The sequence below is a fragment of the Capricornis sumatraensis genome, chromosome 10 (genome assembly GCF_032405125.1).
Source record: "Capricornis sumatraensis isolate serow.1 chromosome 10, serow.2, whole genome shotgun sequence".
Classification (NCBI taxonomy): Eukaryota; Metazoa; Chordata; class Mammalia; order Artiodactyla; family Bovidae; genus Capricornis; species Capricornis sumatraensis.
In genome coordinates, this window is record NC_091078.1 from 50,170,389 (window position 1) to 50,185,010 (window position 14,622).

The 14,622-nt window shown below is 40.7% G+C and overlaps 1 protein-coding gene across 5 annotated transcripts in view; it reads left to right on the plus strand.

Annotated features, from left to right (window-relative positions):
• RBMS3 (RNA binding motif single stranded interacting protein 3) overlaps positions 1-14,622 on the plus strand; it is a 785,524-nt gene that overhangs the window by 690,846 nt on the left and 80,056 nt on the right. For 4 of the 5 annotated variants that reach the window (XM_068981964.1, XM_068981962.1, XM_068981967.1 and 1 more), the window contains 2 exons: positions 659-755; positions 2,973-3,023. In XM_068981964.1, the coding sequence (XP_068838065.1) occupies positions 659-755; positions 2,973-3,023 (148 nt within the window). The remainder of the gene's footprint in view (positions 1-658; positions 756-2,972; positions 3,024-14,622) is intronic. The other variant, XM_068981965.1, reaches the window with a different exon arrangement.

The following is a 14,622-nucleotide window of genomic DNA, read 5'->3' on the forward strand; positions in this document are numbered from 1 at the left end:
GAGGACTAGAAAATGCAGTGCTTTCTAGAGTCTACAGGAGAATGTCACATAGGTGCAGAACCTCCATCAGTGCCTTGATTAAATTCAGAAAAGATTCCTATGTTCACCTTGACCCAAATTCTCCACTAATTGTCCTTTTCTTTTCATGGAGAAAGTACTTAGGTTAGTTTTTGCCTAAGGGCATGGACTAACATAAATTATCCAGAACTGTCTGGAAGCTGATCCTCTTTCTTGAATGATGAAATAAATGCAATTATGTCTGTGTAGCACCAGCCACTTTCATAAAGCTTGGTGCTACCAATTCACCTTTTTTTCAAGGTGCTTTATAATAGTGTTGCCTTAAAACAAACAAACAAAAACAAGACCCACAGCTTTTCTCCCCTGTTGATCAAACGTGCTATTACACTCACCTGGCCTAAGAGATTTCTGCGTGGCCAATTTTATAAGAGGACCCAAAGTTGTCATTTTGTTTAGAACAGTTTATTTCTTAGTGGAATCAAAGACCATCAGTCTCCTGTCCGCTCCTGTTAGCAGTGAATGGGTGACACGAGGGTGGAAGTCAGTCTTCTTCAGACACGCGTGGTAGCATTTGGTTAGCAGCCAGGTGTGCGTTAGCGTCACAAATCTATGAATCTTCTTTTTTTTTTTCTGTTCGCAGATTTTATTCTTCACCGTACAGTATTGCAACCAACCGCATGATTCCACAGACATCCATCACGCCATTCATTGCTGCTTCCCCTGTCTCCACATACCAGGTATGTCCGATTTACCTGCACGTCCCGAGAGACCTTTCTTGCCAAAAATAGACTATCTCAAGTCAAAAAGGACACAGTAGAGTTTTCAAGTTGTCTTCCCTTTAGTCCCATCTTAATGTCATAATATTCAAACTATCCACTGAGCCTACACTTTCAAGAGCTTGTTTGCATCTGTTTCACTGAATTATAAAAATCCACTGTGCTTCCATTCTGCCTGCTGAGTTTTCATGATTTTGCTACTTTTCGGCCAACCTTAGTACAGCTTTCTTACCACTGAGACGTTACTTTGTGTGTTGTCTATTATTTTGGTTGTCACAGTTCCCTAGTGTATCTTTTCTGAGAACACATTTCTGGCAACTCCTTGCACTCCCTTTGGGATACTGGATCCTTGTCATTTGTCACAGTCGTTCTGTGTATCCATGGAAAGCTACATGGATGGATGCTAAATCATTGCCTCCAAGAAATAGGGAAAATTATCAAAGGGGTAAAAGTAATTCCTACTTCCTCCTCTGACTTCATTCTCATTTCCAAAGAGGTCAGAAGAGACCTCAGGGGTTCCACATGTTGAAGCACAAGAAAATCTGAGACTCAGTGTGTGTCCTAAACCAGACGTTGTTGCCAGTTAGCGTTAATTGTGCAGGTGGAAAGAAATAGCCATCCTTCCCCTCAAACAGGGCTCCTTATCTTATTCCTTTGAGTTATCACAAATATTTCTCCCTCCTTCTCTTTACCTCATGTAGTTCTTTAGACAGTTCTTCTAATTCTAGTTGGAAACATAATTGCCTATGAATGCTATCTAGCTGGTCGAGTGGCATTGCTACAGCTTTGGGGATAGCGAGAGTGTGTGCCTGTGTGTTTCCTTATATCATGCATATGGTGGGAGTGGGCGTGGGGGTTTGGGGTGGGGATTGTGATGTTGCTGATTGCTATGAATTCAGTGAAGTTTCACGTTCTTCATCCACTACCTATCTATGTCATGCCAGGAGATTCCCACTGTCAGAGCATCCCGCTTAAGACTATGCACATTTTTCCTTAACAGATCCCCCTCACTCCGAAGCAGATCACTTTCATTCTGTGTCTGCACTTAGGTTCTTGATACATGTCAGTGGGTGAGTGGAACAGACTTTAGTGTGAATTGCATTAGAGGGTCTCTGGATGGCTGATTTCTTAAATGCCTTTCCTGGGGACCCATGAGGCTAAGTGCAGATGCTGTTCAGTTTTTGTTCTTCCTACAGGCCTGCCTGGTTGTAATGTGTGCTTTTTGTTTTTTTACCCATTTTTTCAAACCTTGGCCTCTGTTTCAGCCAAGACCACCCACTGAGCTCCATTGTAGAGCACTTTGGTGTCATGAATAAAATCTCCACAGAGCTGTCATTTCACTTGGGAGGGCCCATAAGTGGAATTTAACTCCAGCTCTCTTTTCTCAAAAAGGAATTAGAGCAATTTCCTACGTTGGTGATTCTTGCTTTTCACCACTTTTTTTTTTTTTTTTAGTCTAAAGTTCATTGGCAGTCTCATTGATGTGAGTCTATTGAAACCAAAATCTTCAGGGCTATCTATGTCACATTCAGCTCTTAGAAGCTGACTTTCTCATTTGACTGATGGGAAACATTCAGAACATTTTCCTGGTTCATACACTCATTTTTAGTAACCATACCAATTACTACAAGAGAGAAAAATCACAGACTTACTTAACTTGGGTTTAACCCAAAACATTCTCCCAAATTTCTGGTTGATCTCTCTAATTCATTCCCCAACTTTCACCACTTGGATTTATTTCCAAGATGGGATCACTTGAGAATTTGAGGTTAGAACCAATGAGAGAAAAAAAGGAAGTCTGAGCAATCATGCTAGGTAATGCTTCCTTCTTTATTCACCTGGGTCTTCCAGCATGTTGGCCTCCAAACAAGAGATCCCTGAAGCCTCCTAAGACTTTCATCTCCAATACCAGCCTCCAAATGTGCCCATGGTGTAGCCTGGCCCATGTGGGCATTACCGCCATCTCCAGTGAAGTAGGAATTTGCTTTCATTTTACCAAGTTTCAGGGACCAAATAAATCGGGTCCAAGAGCTTCCTTTCTATCCTTAGTTTTGAGCACTGATCTGCTGTAAGTCAGATGGATTCCACTTTCTTATGACCTAGTGTGACTCCACTGAACGCAAGAACCGAGTTCTCTCTGTGATTGCTTTGTGCTAATAAATGCTGTTTGATGCATAGGTCCAGAGTACTTCATGGATGCCTCATCCGCCATACGTTATGCAACCAACAGTAAGTGTTCTCAGTCACCTGAGGCTCGATGTTTCTATTATCTGAGTGCAAGCGTTTGTAACGTGTAGAAGCTCTGGGGTAAAGCTTTTGTTCTATTCCATGCCTTTTTCTGGCAGCATTATTTTCCAGATACAAAGCTGTTCCTGAAATTCTACAAAAGCATGTACGACAGACAAAGATAGTGACGGTGATGGAGAGAAAGAGAGTTGAGAGAGGAAGAGAGAGGGAGGGAAGGAGAGAATCAACTTGATGGGAAGAAGTTGCAATCAACCTCTCACGTTGACGTCTGCCATTTGTTAGGAAGAGGGAAGGTCTGCAGGTAGTACTGTGTGCTCTGGACAGTTAAATCCGTTATAGGAGGAAAACCTTTCTGTTGTCCATCTCCTTCTGTTATGCTTTCTTTTCTTTGGATCTTTGGGAACGAGTTTGCGAATCATGGCTCAGTGTTGACTCAAAGCAACATATTTGAAATAGGAAGGTATTCATCGACTAATAGGTGTGGCTAGATAGTAGACAGTAAGGTTGGTAGATGACTTTTATGTTAACTAAAAGGGTTATTCTCTTCTTTAGTGTAAAGTTTCTTCCCCAAATAATCAAACTATGTTCTGCTAGCTGGATTTTTCCATTTTGTGGTACAATATGACATTTGTCCCAAAGGAAAAATATTAGATATTCCATTAGAATACAGGCTGAAGGCGAGTGACTCCCTGTATCTGTGTCAAGTTCTTGCATGTTTTCTAGCTCTTGAAAAGAAGAGGACAGGAAGATTTCTAGAACGATACACTCATGAGAGTTTGGAGGAGGGGAGATGTCCCCAGTGGGAAGTTGTGTGACAGGGTCTCTGGGGTCCTCTCCTGGGTCTATTCAAGTCTGGAACTTGGTTTCCTCTTTTGTTGTTATACTTAACATGGCTTTGGGGAGGATCAAAGCCAAGAGAATATATGAAAACAGTGTTCAAAGTATCACATGTTATACCTTATTGTGGTCATTAATCCTTATTAGTGAATGTATTGGCCGTACAAAGAAGAACCAATGCTACATTTTAACTCTTTTCAAAGCTAAATATAAATAAAGTCACACATATCAAAAGCAGGGCATTACATACACAGGCATCCATTTCCTGGACTCAAACGATCACAGCACCTGGCTTTCATAATTAAGCTTTCTCCAGTTTTTGTTTTTTTTTTAAAGGAGCATTCCATGTTGCTCATAGTGTTTTGATAAGTTGCTTTGTATTTGAAAAATAAAGTATATGTAGCTTCTGACAACAGAACTTTAGACCTCATTTTGTAAATGTCCCTGTTTACTCGTATTTGCCTACCTTGGGGGCTTTGTGAGTTCCTCTGGTCTGTGTTGTGGAAATCAGACTGACAGGCAAGGAATCCAGCCAGGCTATTCTTTTCTGTCCAAGTCATCAGGTAGAATCCAACAGAAGCTGCCAGACCAATATATAGCACAGACTGGGCCAACACACGAAGAGGGAAGAAGCCTTGCCAAGTTCTAAAGAGACTTTCTAGAAGGAAGCAACTACCTTCTAAGGCAATAATGTGTGTGTGTTTAGAGAGTGCAGAGGCTAGCTTGGTCTTCATGTGGAGGTCAAGCATCATCTCATTACGACCTCAAGGGATGCACATCTGGAAAAATCTCAATTTTTTTTTTTTTTCAGATACCAAAGGTGTATGATTCTACAATACTTGCGAAGCTGTGAGGAGAAGGGAAGACATTTGTGTTTTATTTCAACTGTCATTCAGGACCCTAGCAAAGTGTTTCATGAGCACCTCCTCCTCCCTACCCCAGCTTCCAGCTTCACCCAATTTGGGGTTTATTATTTCTAGTATCTTTCTCCCCAGCAATAGTTGTGTGTGTGTGTGTGTTCATTTGTCCCTATGAGATCTTCTTGCCACGGCTGCTGCTCCCTATTACCCCTTCCCCTGATTAGACTCAGCATGATGTTTAAGCTTAGGTCACCCTGTCTAAGACCACAGTTCCCAAACTTTTGGAACCAGGGACTGGTTTTGTGGAAGATAATCTTTCCATGAACCAGTGGCGCAGGGGATGGCTTCAGGATGATTCAAGGGCATTACCTTTATTGTGCAATTTATTTCTATTATTATTACATCAATTCCAGCTCAGATCATCAGGCATTAGATCCTAGAGGTTAGGGACCCCTGGTTTAAAATGTAGCACTTGTGCCTGGGACAGATTTCCTGGGAACAGAAGTGGCCCTGGGCCACCCACCACTTTGTTGTTTTTAACTTGGAAACACTGGGTAAACAGCATTTTAGAAATACATTACTTGTACCATCAGTTGTTTCCTTAAAACAGTTTTGTTGGTTGTTTTATTGTATGAAGAACCTTGATGCAACTGATCTTGGTTTTATTATCAGAGTGGGGTTGTTTAAATTAATTGCTCTGTAATATTAAAACATAAAAATACGTAGGTGATGATCTATGGCAAAGAAATAAAATCACCTGGATGTGAAGAGAAGGAATGAATGACTTGGCGGTTAATAGCATGGATTCTTGGTTAGGCTCTTTGGGAGAGGAAATCCTTTCTGATCTAGGACTTTGGGCAGTCAAACTGCCTGAGCCACAGTTTTCTTATCTGTAATATGGACACAATCACAGCTAAATTATAATGCTTTCAGTTGATTAAATGAAGTAATGCTTTAAAACTCTTAAAATAGCACCTAAGAAATATCAAACACTCAATAAATTACTGTTATCATTACTCAGTTATATGAGTAGATGACTGTAAATTCTGCTTTAGATTAGGTCAATTATGTAAAATGAGTGTTGGTACAGGAAGAACTGGAGAAAAAGCAATAATCACCCATGTCTACCACATTTATCCTGCTCATTTTGCACACTTTACTAATGAGTTTGGTGGAGGTAGCCTCTGTGGCTCTAAATAAGATGAATCACTTAGATTGGTGCTTCTCTGATCTACTTGCTGAATCTTTCAACACCTATAATAAAAATAAATACAAGTAATGAAAATAAGAATTAAAGGCCTACTGGGTTACCTCTTGTGTGGCAGTCACTGGAACCTACTTTACAAATAAATTCAAGGTGTGAATAGCTACACTTCTTCCTTAGGTTGCCCATAATAATGATTTGTTTACAACTTTTCTCCTTTCTCATGTCTTCGCTTCCACGATTTTGTGAAACTGTCACAGATAAGGTCTCTGTACATAGGGTAAAGACATGCTTCCCCCATCGTGATGAAGCTCACGGACCCCTGCACTGTAGCAGAGTCCTGCAGGTTCTTTGTAGGCTTGACTCTCCAGCCCCAAGTTCTCAGCCAGGCTTGTATCTGAAGCCAGTGCTCCGGTCAAGTCTTAACCCAGATCACGGTGCCTCTGGTCTTTTCCTACCTGGGAGGGTAATGATCTGTAAGGGAGACGTGAACTGATGGAAAGAAGGGATGAGAGACCGACAGAAATCCTGAGTGTAAAGCTACAGCTGGCTTAGGCTTTCTTCTTCAGAGACTGACATTTCTGAGCTGTGTTCAGTGTACCTTTTTGTAACTTTAGAAGAAAGACTCTGAGAAACTTTTCACTATTAAGGAAAAGGGGCTAAAAGTATCCTTGCCTGGATCCTCTCTCGTCCTGGTGTTTCTGCAAGGAAACCATTCTCTGTCTGTGTGTTGGACTCTGGGACTTGATCAGGTCAAATCCTGCTGATGACAGCAAGAGCATTTTCATTTGCACTTTATTTTTTGTTCACTGAAAGAGAACACTGCGAGTCGAAATCAGGAATGCACTGTTTGCTGACATTGCCGATGCCATGAGGCACGTGTTGCTGATTGCCGGTGCAAGGTTTCTTTCCTAAACTCTGAAATTTCACTATGACACTGGCAGGATTTTAATAAGTGATGGATTGAACTAGATATCTACTTTGCTTGGCAGCTTGTCACACTGGGATCTTCTATGAATGCACAATGGAAATCCCCATGTTGGGATATGTCGGGTATTCTATTAAATCTGTGCTGACAGGGAGAGAAGATGATAGCTCCCAAGAAGAAGCAGAGTTCAGTTCTCTTAAATTATATTTAGGCTTGTGTGAATCATAAATCTTCCGTTCTTCATGTGTTTAGCACTATTTATTCTCAAGGATAAAGGTCAGTTTTCATTTTTACCCATTTACAAATAGGATATCTAACTACTGGGTTTCCTTGATCACTCAGACAGTAAAGAATCCACCTTGCAGTGCAGGAGACCCAGGTTCAATTCCTGGATTCGGAAGATCTCCTGGAGAAGCAAGGGATACCCACTCCAGTATTCTTGCCTGGAGAATCCCATGGACAGAGGAAGCTGGAGGGCTACAGTCCATGGGGTCGCAAAGAGTCAGACACGACTGAATGACTGTACTAATACTATACTATCTAACTACAGGATTCTAAGAAACGCAAGATGCTTTAATGGAACCACTGTGTGATTTGTTGCTATACATGGCTAAATTGTAACACTTCTGATGAATAAACCTTACATTTACAGCTAACATGTCAATATAAACTTTCCCTCTAGAACAACAACAATAAAAATTTCAAGAAAACTCCAAGAATATTTCATTGGTAATTGGTGATTAGGTAAGGCTTAATTTTAACGGCTGTGTCCTCCAGACTTGCAGACACGTTTCCCCTAAAAGCATATCATCAAGTTTGGAAAGGACATTGAAATCATTAGAATTCTGTTCAGAAAGCAGTGTTTTCAGATAGTATCTTTTTATTCCAGCTGCTGAGCTGAGCAAAAATTCTAACCTTCTGAGTTTCACTGTCAAAGTACCAAACAAAGACAAAATGTGTTTGCTATATAGGGACTTTACCTGGTGGATGTACTAGCCAAATCTTTTAAAAGAAACTAGCAAACACAAATCAATACCTTTAGCCCATGTACACTATTTCTACCAGAAGAAAATTCAAAAATGTTTGAAAATAAATTTAGAAGGAACATCTTCATATGGGTGTCAGCTCCCTGTAAGTAGATTTCTGGGGTAAAATAAATACAGACACTTGCACACAAAGTCTTTCTGATACCCTAACTACTGTAGCAAGCAGTGCTGGTCTTGCCATTGTTAAATGTAACTTCAAAATTCTATGGCAACTTAAAAAAAATAATCTAAAATGAACTTAGGGGCAAAAACCATTCAAACAATGAAATTCAAAGCTCATGATTCAAAAGTGCCTGCACAGCCACGATGGAGGTTCCTTAAAAAACTAAAAGTAGAGTCTCAGTGTAGTAGTGTTGGTCTCTCAGCCATGTCCGACTCTGTGTGACAACACGGACTGTGGCCTGCCAGGCTCCTCTGTCCATGGGATTCTCCAGGCAAGAATTCTGGAGTGAGTTGCCATTCCCTTTTCCAGGAGATCTTCCCAACCCAGGAATAGAACCCAGGTCTCCTGCATTGAAGGCAGATTCTTTACTTTTTGAGCTACAGGGAAGATCCAAGTAAAAGTCGCTCAGTCATGTCTGGCTCTGCAACCCCATGGCCTATACAGACCATGGAATTCTCCAGGCCAGAACACCAGAGTGGGTTCCCTTCTCCAGGAGATCTTTCCAACCCAGGGATCGAACCCAGGTCTCCCGCAATGCAGACAGATTCTTCACCAGCTGAGCCACAAGGCAAGCCCCAGAATACTGGAGTGGGTAGCCGTATCCCTTGTCCAGCAGATTTTCCCCACCCAGGAGTCAAACCTGGGTTTCCTGCATTGCAGGAGGATTCTTTACCAACTGAGCTACCAGGGAAGAACCCCAAAAAGTGAATGTCCCTCAGTCGCATCTGACTCTTTGTGACCCCATGGCTATACATTTCGTGGAATTCTCCGAGCCAGAATACTGGAGTGGGTAGCATTTCCCGTCTCCAGGGGATCTTCCCAAGCCAGGGATAGAACCCAAGTCTCCTGCATTGCAGGTGGATTCTTTACCAGTTGAGCCACAAGGGAAGCCCGAAAGACTCCGTATGACCCAGCAATCTCACTCCTGGGCATATATCTGGAGAAAACCATAATTCGAAAGGATACATGCACCCCAATATTCATTGCAGCACTATTTACAATGCCAGGACATGGAAGCAACCTAAACGTCCACCAGCAGAGGAATGGATAAAGATCTGGTACATATATGGAACGGAATATTACTCAGCCATTGTATATATGTATATGTGGTACGTATATACAATGGGATATTTTCAATATTGAAAAAAGAAATAATGCCATTTGCAGCAACATGGGTAGATCTCGAGACTCACACTGACTGAAGTAAGTTAGAAAGGGAAAAGTAAATACCATATAATATCACTTATATGTGGAATCTAGAAACACGGTACAGATGAACTCATTGGCAAAGCGCAAATAGAGTCACAGGTGTAGAAAACAAGCTTATAGTTACCACAGTGTGGGGGGAGGGGGATGAATTAGAAGATTGGGATTGACGTATATACACTATTGATACTATGTATAAAATAGATAACTAATGAGAACCTGCTATATAGTCCCTGATAGCTCAGTTGATAAAAAATCCACCTGCAATGCAGGAGACCCCAGTTTGATTCCTGGATCAGGAAGATCCACTGGAGAAGGGATAGGCTGCCCACTCCAGTATTCTTGGGCTTCCCTTGTGGCTCAGCTGGTGAAGAATCTGCCTGCAACGCAGGAGACATGGTTTCGATCCTAGGGTTGGGAAGATCCAAGCCCACTGGAGTGGGCTCCAGTGTTCTGGCCTGGAGAGGTCCATGGACTGTAAAATCCATGGGGTCGCAAAGAGTCGGACCCAACTGAGAAACTTTCACTTTCAGCACAGGGAACTCTACTCAGTGCTCTGTGGCGACTTGAATGGGGAGGAAATACAATAAAGAGGGGATATATTACATGTATGGGCTTCCCAAGTGGCACCAGTGGTAGAGAACCTGCCTGCTAATGCACGAGACGTAAGAGACACGGGCTCAGTCCCTGGGTCTGGAAATTCCCCCGAGGAGGGCATGGCAACCTACTCCAGTATTCTTGCCTGGAGAATCCCATGGGCAAAGGAGCCCGGCGGGCTATGGTCCATAGGTTCACAAAGAGTTGGACACAACTGAAGCAACTTAGCACACGTATGCACACATGTATACATATACCTGGTTCACTTTGCTTACAGCAGAAACTAACAACATTGTAAAGCAACTATACTCCAATAAAAATTTTTTTAAATAAAAATAAAACACAAATGTATATACAGCTTAAAACTTTCCTTGTAGGACTCTTTCACTCATCACCTCTATCCTCCAGGGAAAAAACCGTGATAATTAGTTTGTATGTCAGCATGCAGTCAATGGTTATGTATACGGAAGTGCGTGTGCACTAATGTGTGTGCTTTAAACATATACAAAGTCACTCTTCAAATACCGTATTGCAGTTGGCTTTACTTTTTCCCAACAATAGAACATGCTAGAGGTCCTTACACATGAGTCACCTAAAGATCGATGTCAGCTCTTTTTAACACTTTATAGCATGTCATTACATAAATGTGCCAGTTTCCTATTCATAGTCCTTTAATTTGTAGCTGGTACTTGTTGTACACTTAAGACTGTAATATTGAGCATTTGTGAAAAAATATCTGTGATATATTTTCTGGAACAACAGTTATGTGTGTTTTAAAATTTGATATAGTTATTGTCAAATTGAACTTTAAGTGAGAGTGTTTATTTCCCCAGGCCTCACTTAATACTTGGTGATCCCAACTTTTAAATATGTTGTTAATGTAATAAACAGTGAGTGGTATCTTACCAATGTTATTTATTTCTCTGAGTCCTAGAGAAGTTGAGTTACTTTTATATGTATATTGACTTTTTTTTTTCTTCTGAGCTCCAAGTTTATTTGTTTTGCTCATTTCTCTTTTTGAGTAGTGATCTTAGTTTTTTTTAAAGGAACTTATTGCAATCTTTAACTTAACATTGCCAGAGATATTCTGGATATTTTCCCAGCTTGTTTGGAATTTAATTTTATGGTGTTTATCATGCATGACTTTAGTATTTAGTATTATATAGTTCATTTTTATTTTCCCTTTAGGGCAGTGATCAGCAAACTTTTTCTATAAAGAGACAAACAACAAGATTTTCTGTGTTTTGAGCCATGTGGTTGCTGTCACATGTGGCTGCAGTACACATAATTCATAGATGGATTGCCAGGGCTGAGTTCCAATAAAGCTTTATTTACAGAAAGAGGTGAGGGCCATATTTGGCTTACAGGCTAAATTTTGCCAGTCTCTGCTTTAAAATATCTGGACACTGAGCAAAATACCTTATTAACTGTACGATTTAAAGCACCATTTTTTTTTGTTATGTGTTTATAGTAACTTTTATTTTAATTTTTTTAATTTTTGGAGTTTATTTTGTAACATGAAATGAGACTGTGATCCAACTCTTTTTTTTTTCACCCAAACAGGTAACCAATTATCATAACAATGTCTACCATATGATTCATCTATATTTTCTCTCAGTTCAGTTCAGTTCAGTTCAGTCGTTCAGTCATGTCCGACTCTGCAACGCCGTGAATCGCAGCACGCCAGGCCTCCCTGTCCATCACCAATCCCCAGAGTTCACTAAGACTCACGTCCATCGAGTCAGTGATGCCATCCAGCCATCTCATTCTCGGTCGTCCCCTTCTCCTCCTGCCCCCAATCCCTCCCAGCATCAGAGTCTTTTTCCAATTAGTCAACTCTTCGCATGAGGTGGCCAAAGTACTGGAATTTCAGCTTTAGCATCATTCCTTCCAAAGAAATCCCAGGGCTGATCTCCTTCAGAATGGACTGGTTGGATCTCCTTGCAGTCCAAGGGACTCTCAAGAGTCTTCTCCAACACCACAGTTCAAAAGCATCAGTTCTTCAGCACTCAGCCTTCTTCACAGTCCAAGTCACATCCATACATGACTACTGGAAAAACCATAGCCTTGAATAGCCGGACCTTAGTCGGCAAAGTAATGTCTCTGCTTTTGAATATGCTATCTAGGTTGGTCATAATTTTTCTTCCAAGGAGTAAGCATCTTTTAATTTCATGGCTGCAGTCACCATCTGCAGTGATTTTGGAGCAATTTTATGCCAATTGTTATTATAGGATTTTTATATTTTTGGATCTATTTCTAGACACTATTCAGTCCTACTTGTTTCTTGAGTATGCTCTATTATTTTAATTAGTGTCACTTTATAATAGCACCACTTGCTTCAATTGTTACATTTTGTTGTTTCTCAAAATTTTTTCATATCATTTTACATGTTCAGATTACATTAGGAGAAGTTTAATGAGTTTTTCTTTTTTTTTAATTCCAAAATTTTGGTGGGGATCACCATAAATTTATATATTAAGCAATAGGAAAGTTAAGAACATCATACATTTACAACATTAACTTTTTATCTAAGAAAAAAATACCATATACTCAAGAATTATTTCTTTTTCACTTATATTGCTGTATAATTGACAAATAACATTTTAAAATAATTAAACACCCTGGTGATTTGAAATATATATTATATATACATGGAACTTTCCTTGTGATTCAACGGTTAAGACTCCTTACTTCTAATGCAAGAGTCATAGCTTTGATCCCTGGTCGGTAAACTAATATCCCACATGCCATGTAGTACAGCCCCTCAAAATGAATTTATTATGAAATAATTCCCACCATCTAGTTAATTAATTATTAATTTACTTTCATCACCTCATATATTTATCCTATTTTTCTGATGAGAACATTCAAGTTCAACTTTCTTAGCAAATTTCAGTTATTCAACATAGTGTTGTTATCAGCTATAGTTTACATGATTTATATCAGCATCTCAGATCTTATTTATCTTATAGTTGAAAATTTGTACCCTTAACCAAAAACCTGTTTCTCCACCCCACGCCCAGCCCTTTAACCAGTCTCTCTTCAGTTTCTATGAGTTTGAAGGTTTTTGTCTTTCTCTATCTTCCATATATAAGTGATACTATGTAGTATTTGTCTTTATTTGGTATATTTCACTTAGCATAATGCTCTCAAGGTTATTCAGTTCAGTTCAGTTCAGTCGCTCAGTAGTGTCCAACTCTTTGCAACCGCGTGGACTGCAGGACACTAGGCCTCCCTGTCCATCACCAACTCCTGGAGTTCACTCAAACTCACGTCCATTGAGTCGGTGATGCCATTCAACCATATCATCCGCTGTCGTCCCCTTCGCCTCCTGCCCCCAATCCCTCCCAGCATCAGGGTCTTTTCCAATGAGTCAGCTTTTCGCATGAGGTGGCCAAAGTATTGGAGTTTCAGCTTTAACATCAGTCCTTCCAAAGAACACCCAGAACTGATCTCCTTTAGAAGGGACTGGTTGGATCTCCTTGCAGTCCAAGGGACTCTCAAGAGTCTTCTCCAACACCACAGTTCAAAGCATCAATTCTTCAGCACTCAGCTTTCTTTATACTCCAACTCTCACATCCATACATGACTACTGGAAAAACCATAGCTTTGATTAGATGGACCTTTGTTGACAAAGTAATGTCTCTGCTTTATAATATGCTGTCTCAGTTCAGTTCAGTCACTCAGTCGTGTCTGACTCTTTGTGACCCCATGAATCGCAGCACGCCAGGCCTCCCTGTCCATCACCAACTCCCGGAGTTCACTCAGATTCACGTCTATCGAGTCAGTGATGCCATCCAGCCATCTCATCCTCTGTCGTCCCCTTCTCCTCCTGCCCCCAATCCCTCCCGGCATCACAGTCTTTTCCAATGAGTCAACTCTTCTCATGAGGTGGCCAAAGTAGAGGAGTTTCAGCTTTAGCATCATTCCTTCCAAAGAAATCCCAGGGCTGATCTCCTTCAGAATGGACTGGTTGGATCTCCTTGCAGTCCAAGGGACTCTCAAGAGTCTTCTCCAACACCACAGTTCAAAAGCATCAATTCTTCAGCATTCAGCCTTCTTCACAGTCCAACTCTCACATCCATACATGACCACAGGAAAAACCATAGCCTTGACTAGATGGACCTTAGTCGGCAAAGTAAGGTCTCTGCTTTTGAATATGCTATCTAGGTTGGTCATAACTTTTCTTCCAAGGAGTAAGCGTCTTTTAATTTCATGGCTGCAGTCACCATCTGCAGTGATTTTGGAGCCCCAAAAAATAAAGTCTGACACTGTTTCCCCTGTTTCCCCATCTATTTCCCATGAATATGCTGTCTAGGTTGGTCATAACTTTTCTTCCATTAGCCAGGACATGGAAGCAAGTGTCTTTGAATTTCATGGCTGCAGTCACCATCTGCAGTGATTTTGGAGTCCAGAAAAATAAAGTCTGTCACTGTTTCCATTGTTTTCCCATCTATTTCCCATGAATTATGGGACCAGATGCCATGATCTTAATTTTTTGAATGTTGAGTTTTAAGCCAACTTTTTCACTCGCCTCTTTCACTTTCATCAAGAGGCTCTTTAGTTCTTTACTTTCTGCCATAAGGGTAGTGTCATCTGCATATCTGAAGTTATTGATATTTCTCCCAGCAATCTTGATTCCAGATTCTGCTTCATCCAACCCAGTATTTCTCATGATGTACTCTGCATATAAGTTAAATAAGCAGGGTGACAATATACAGCCTTAACATACTCCTTTTC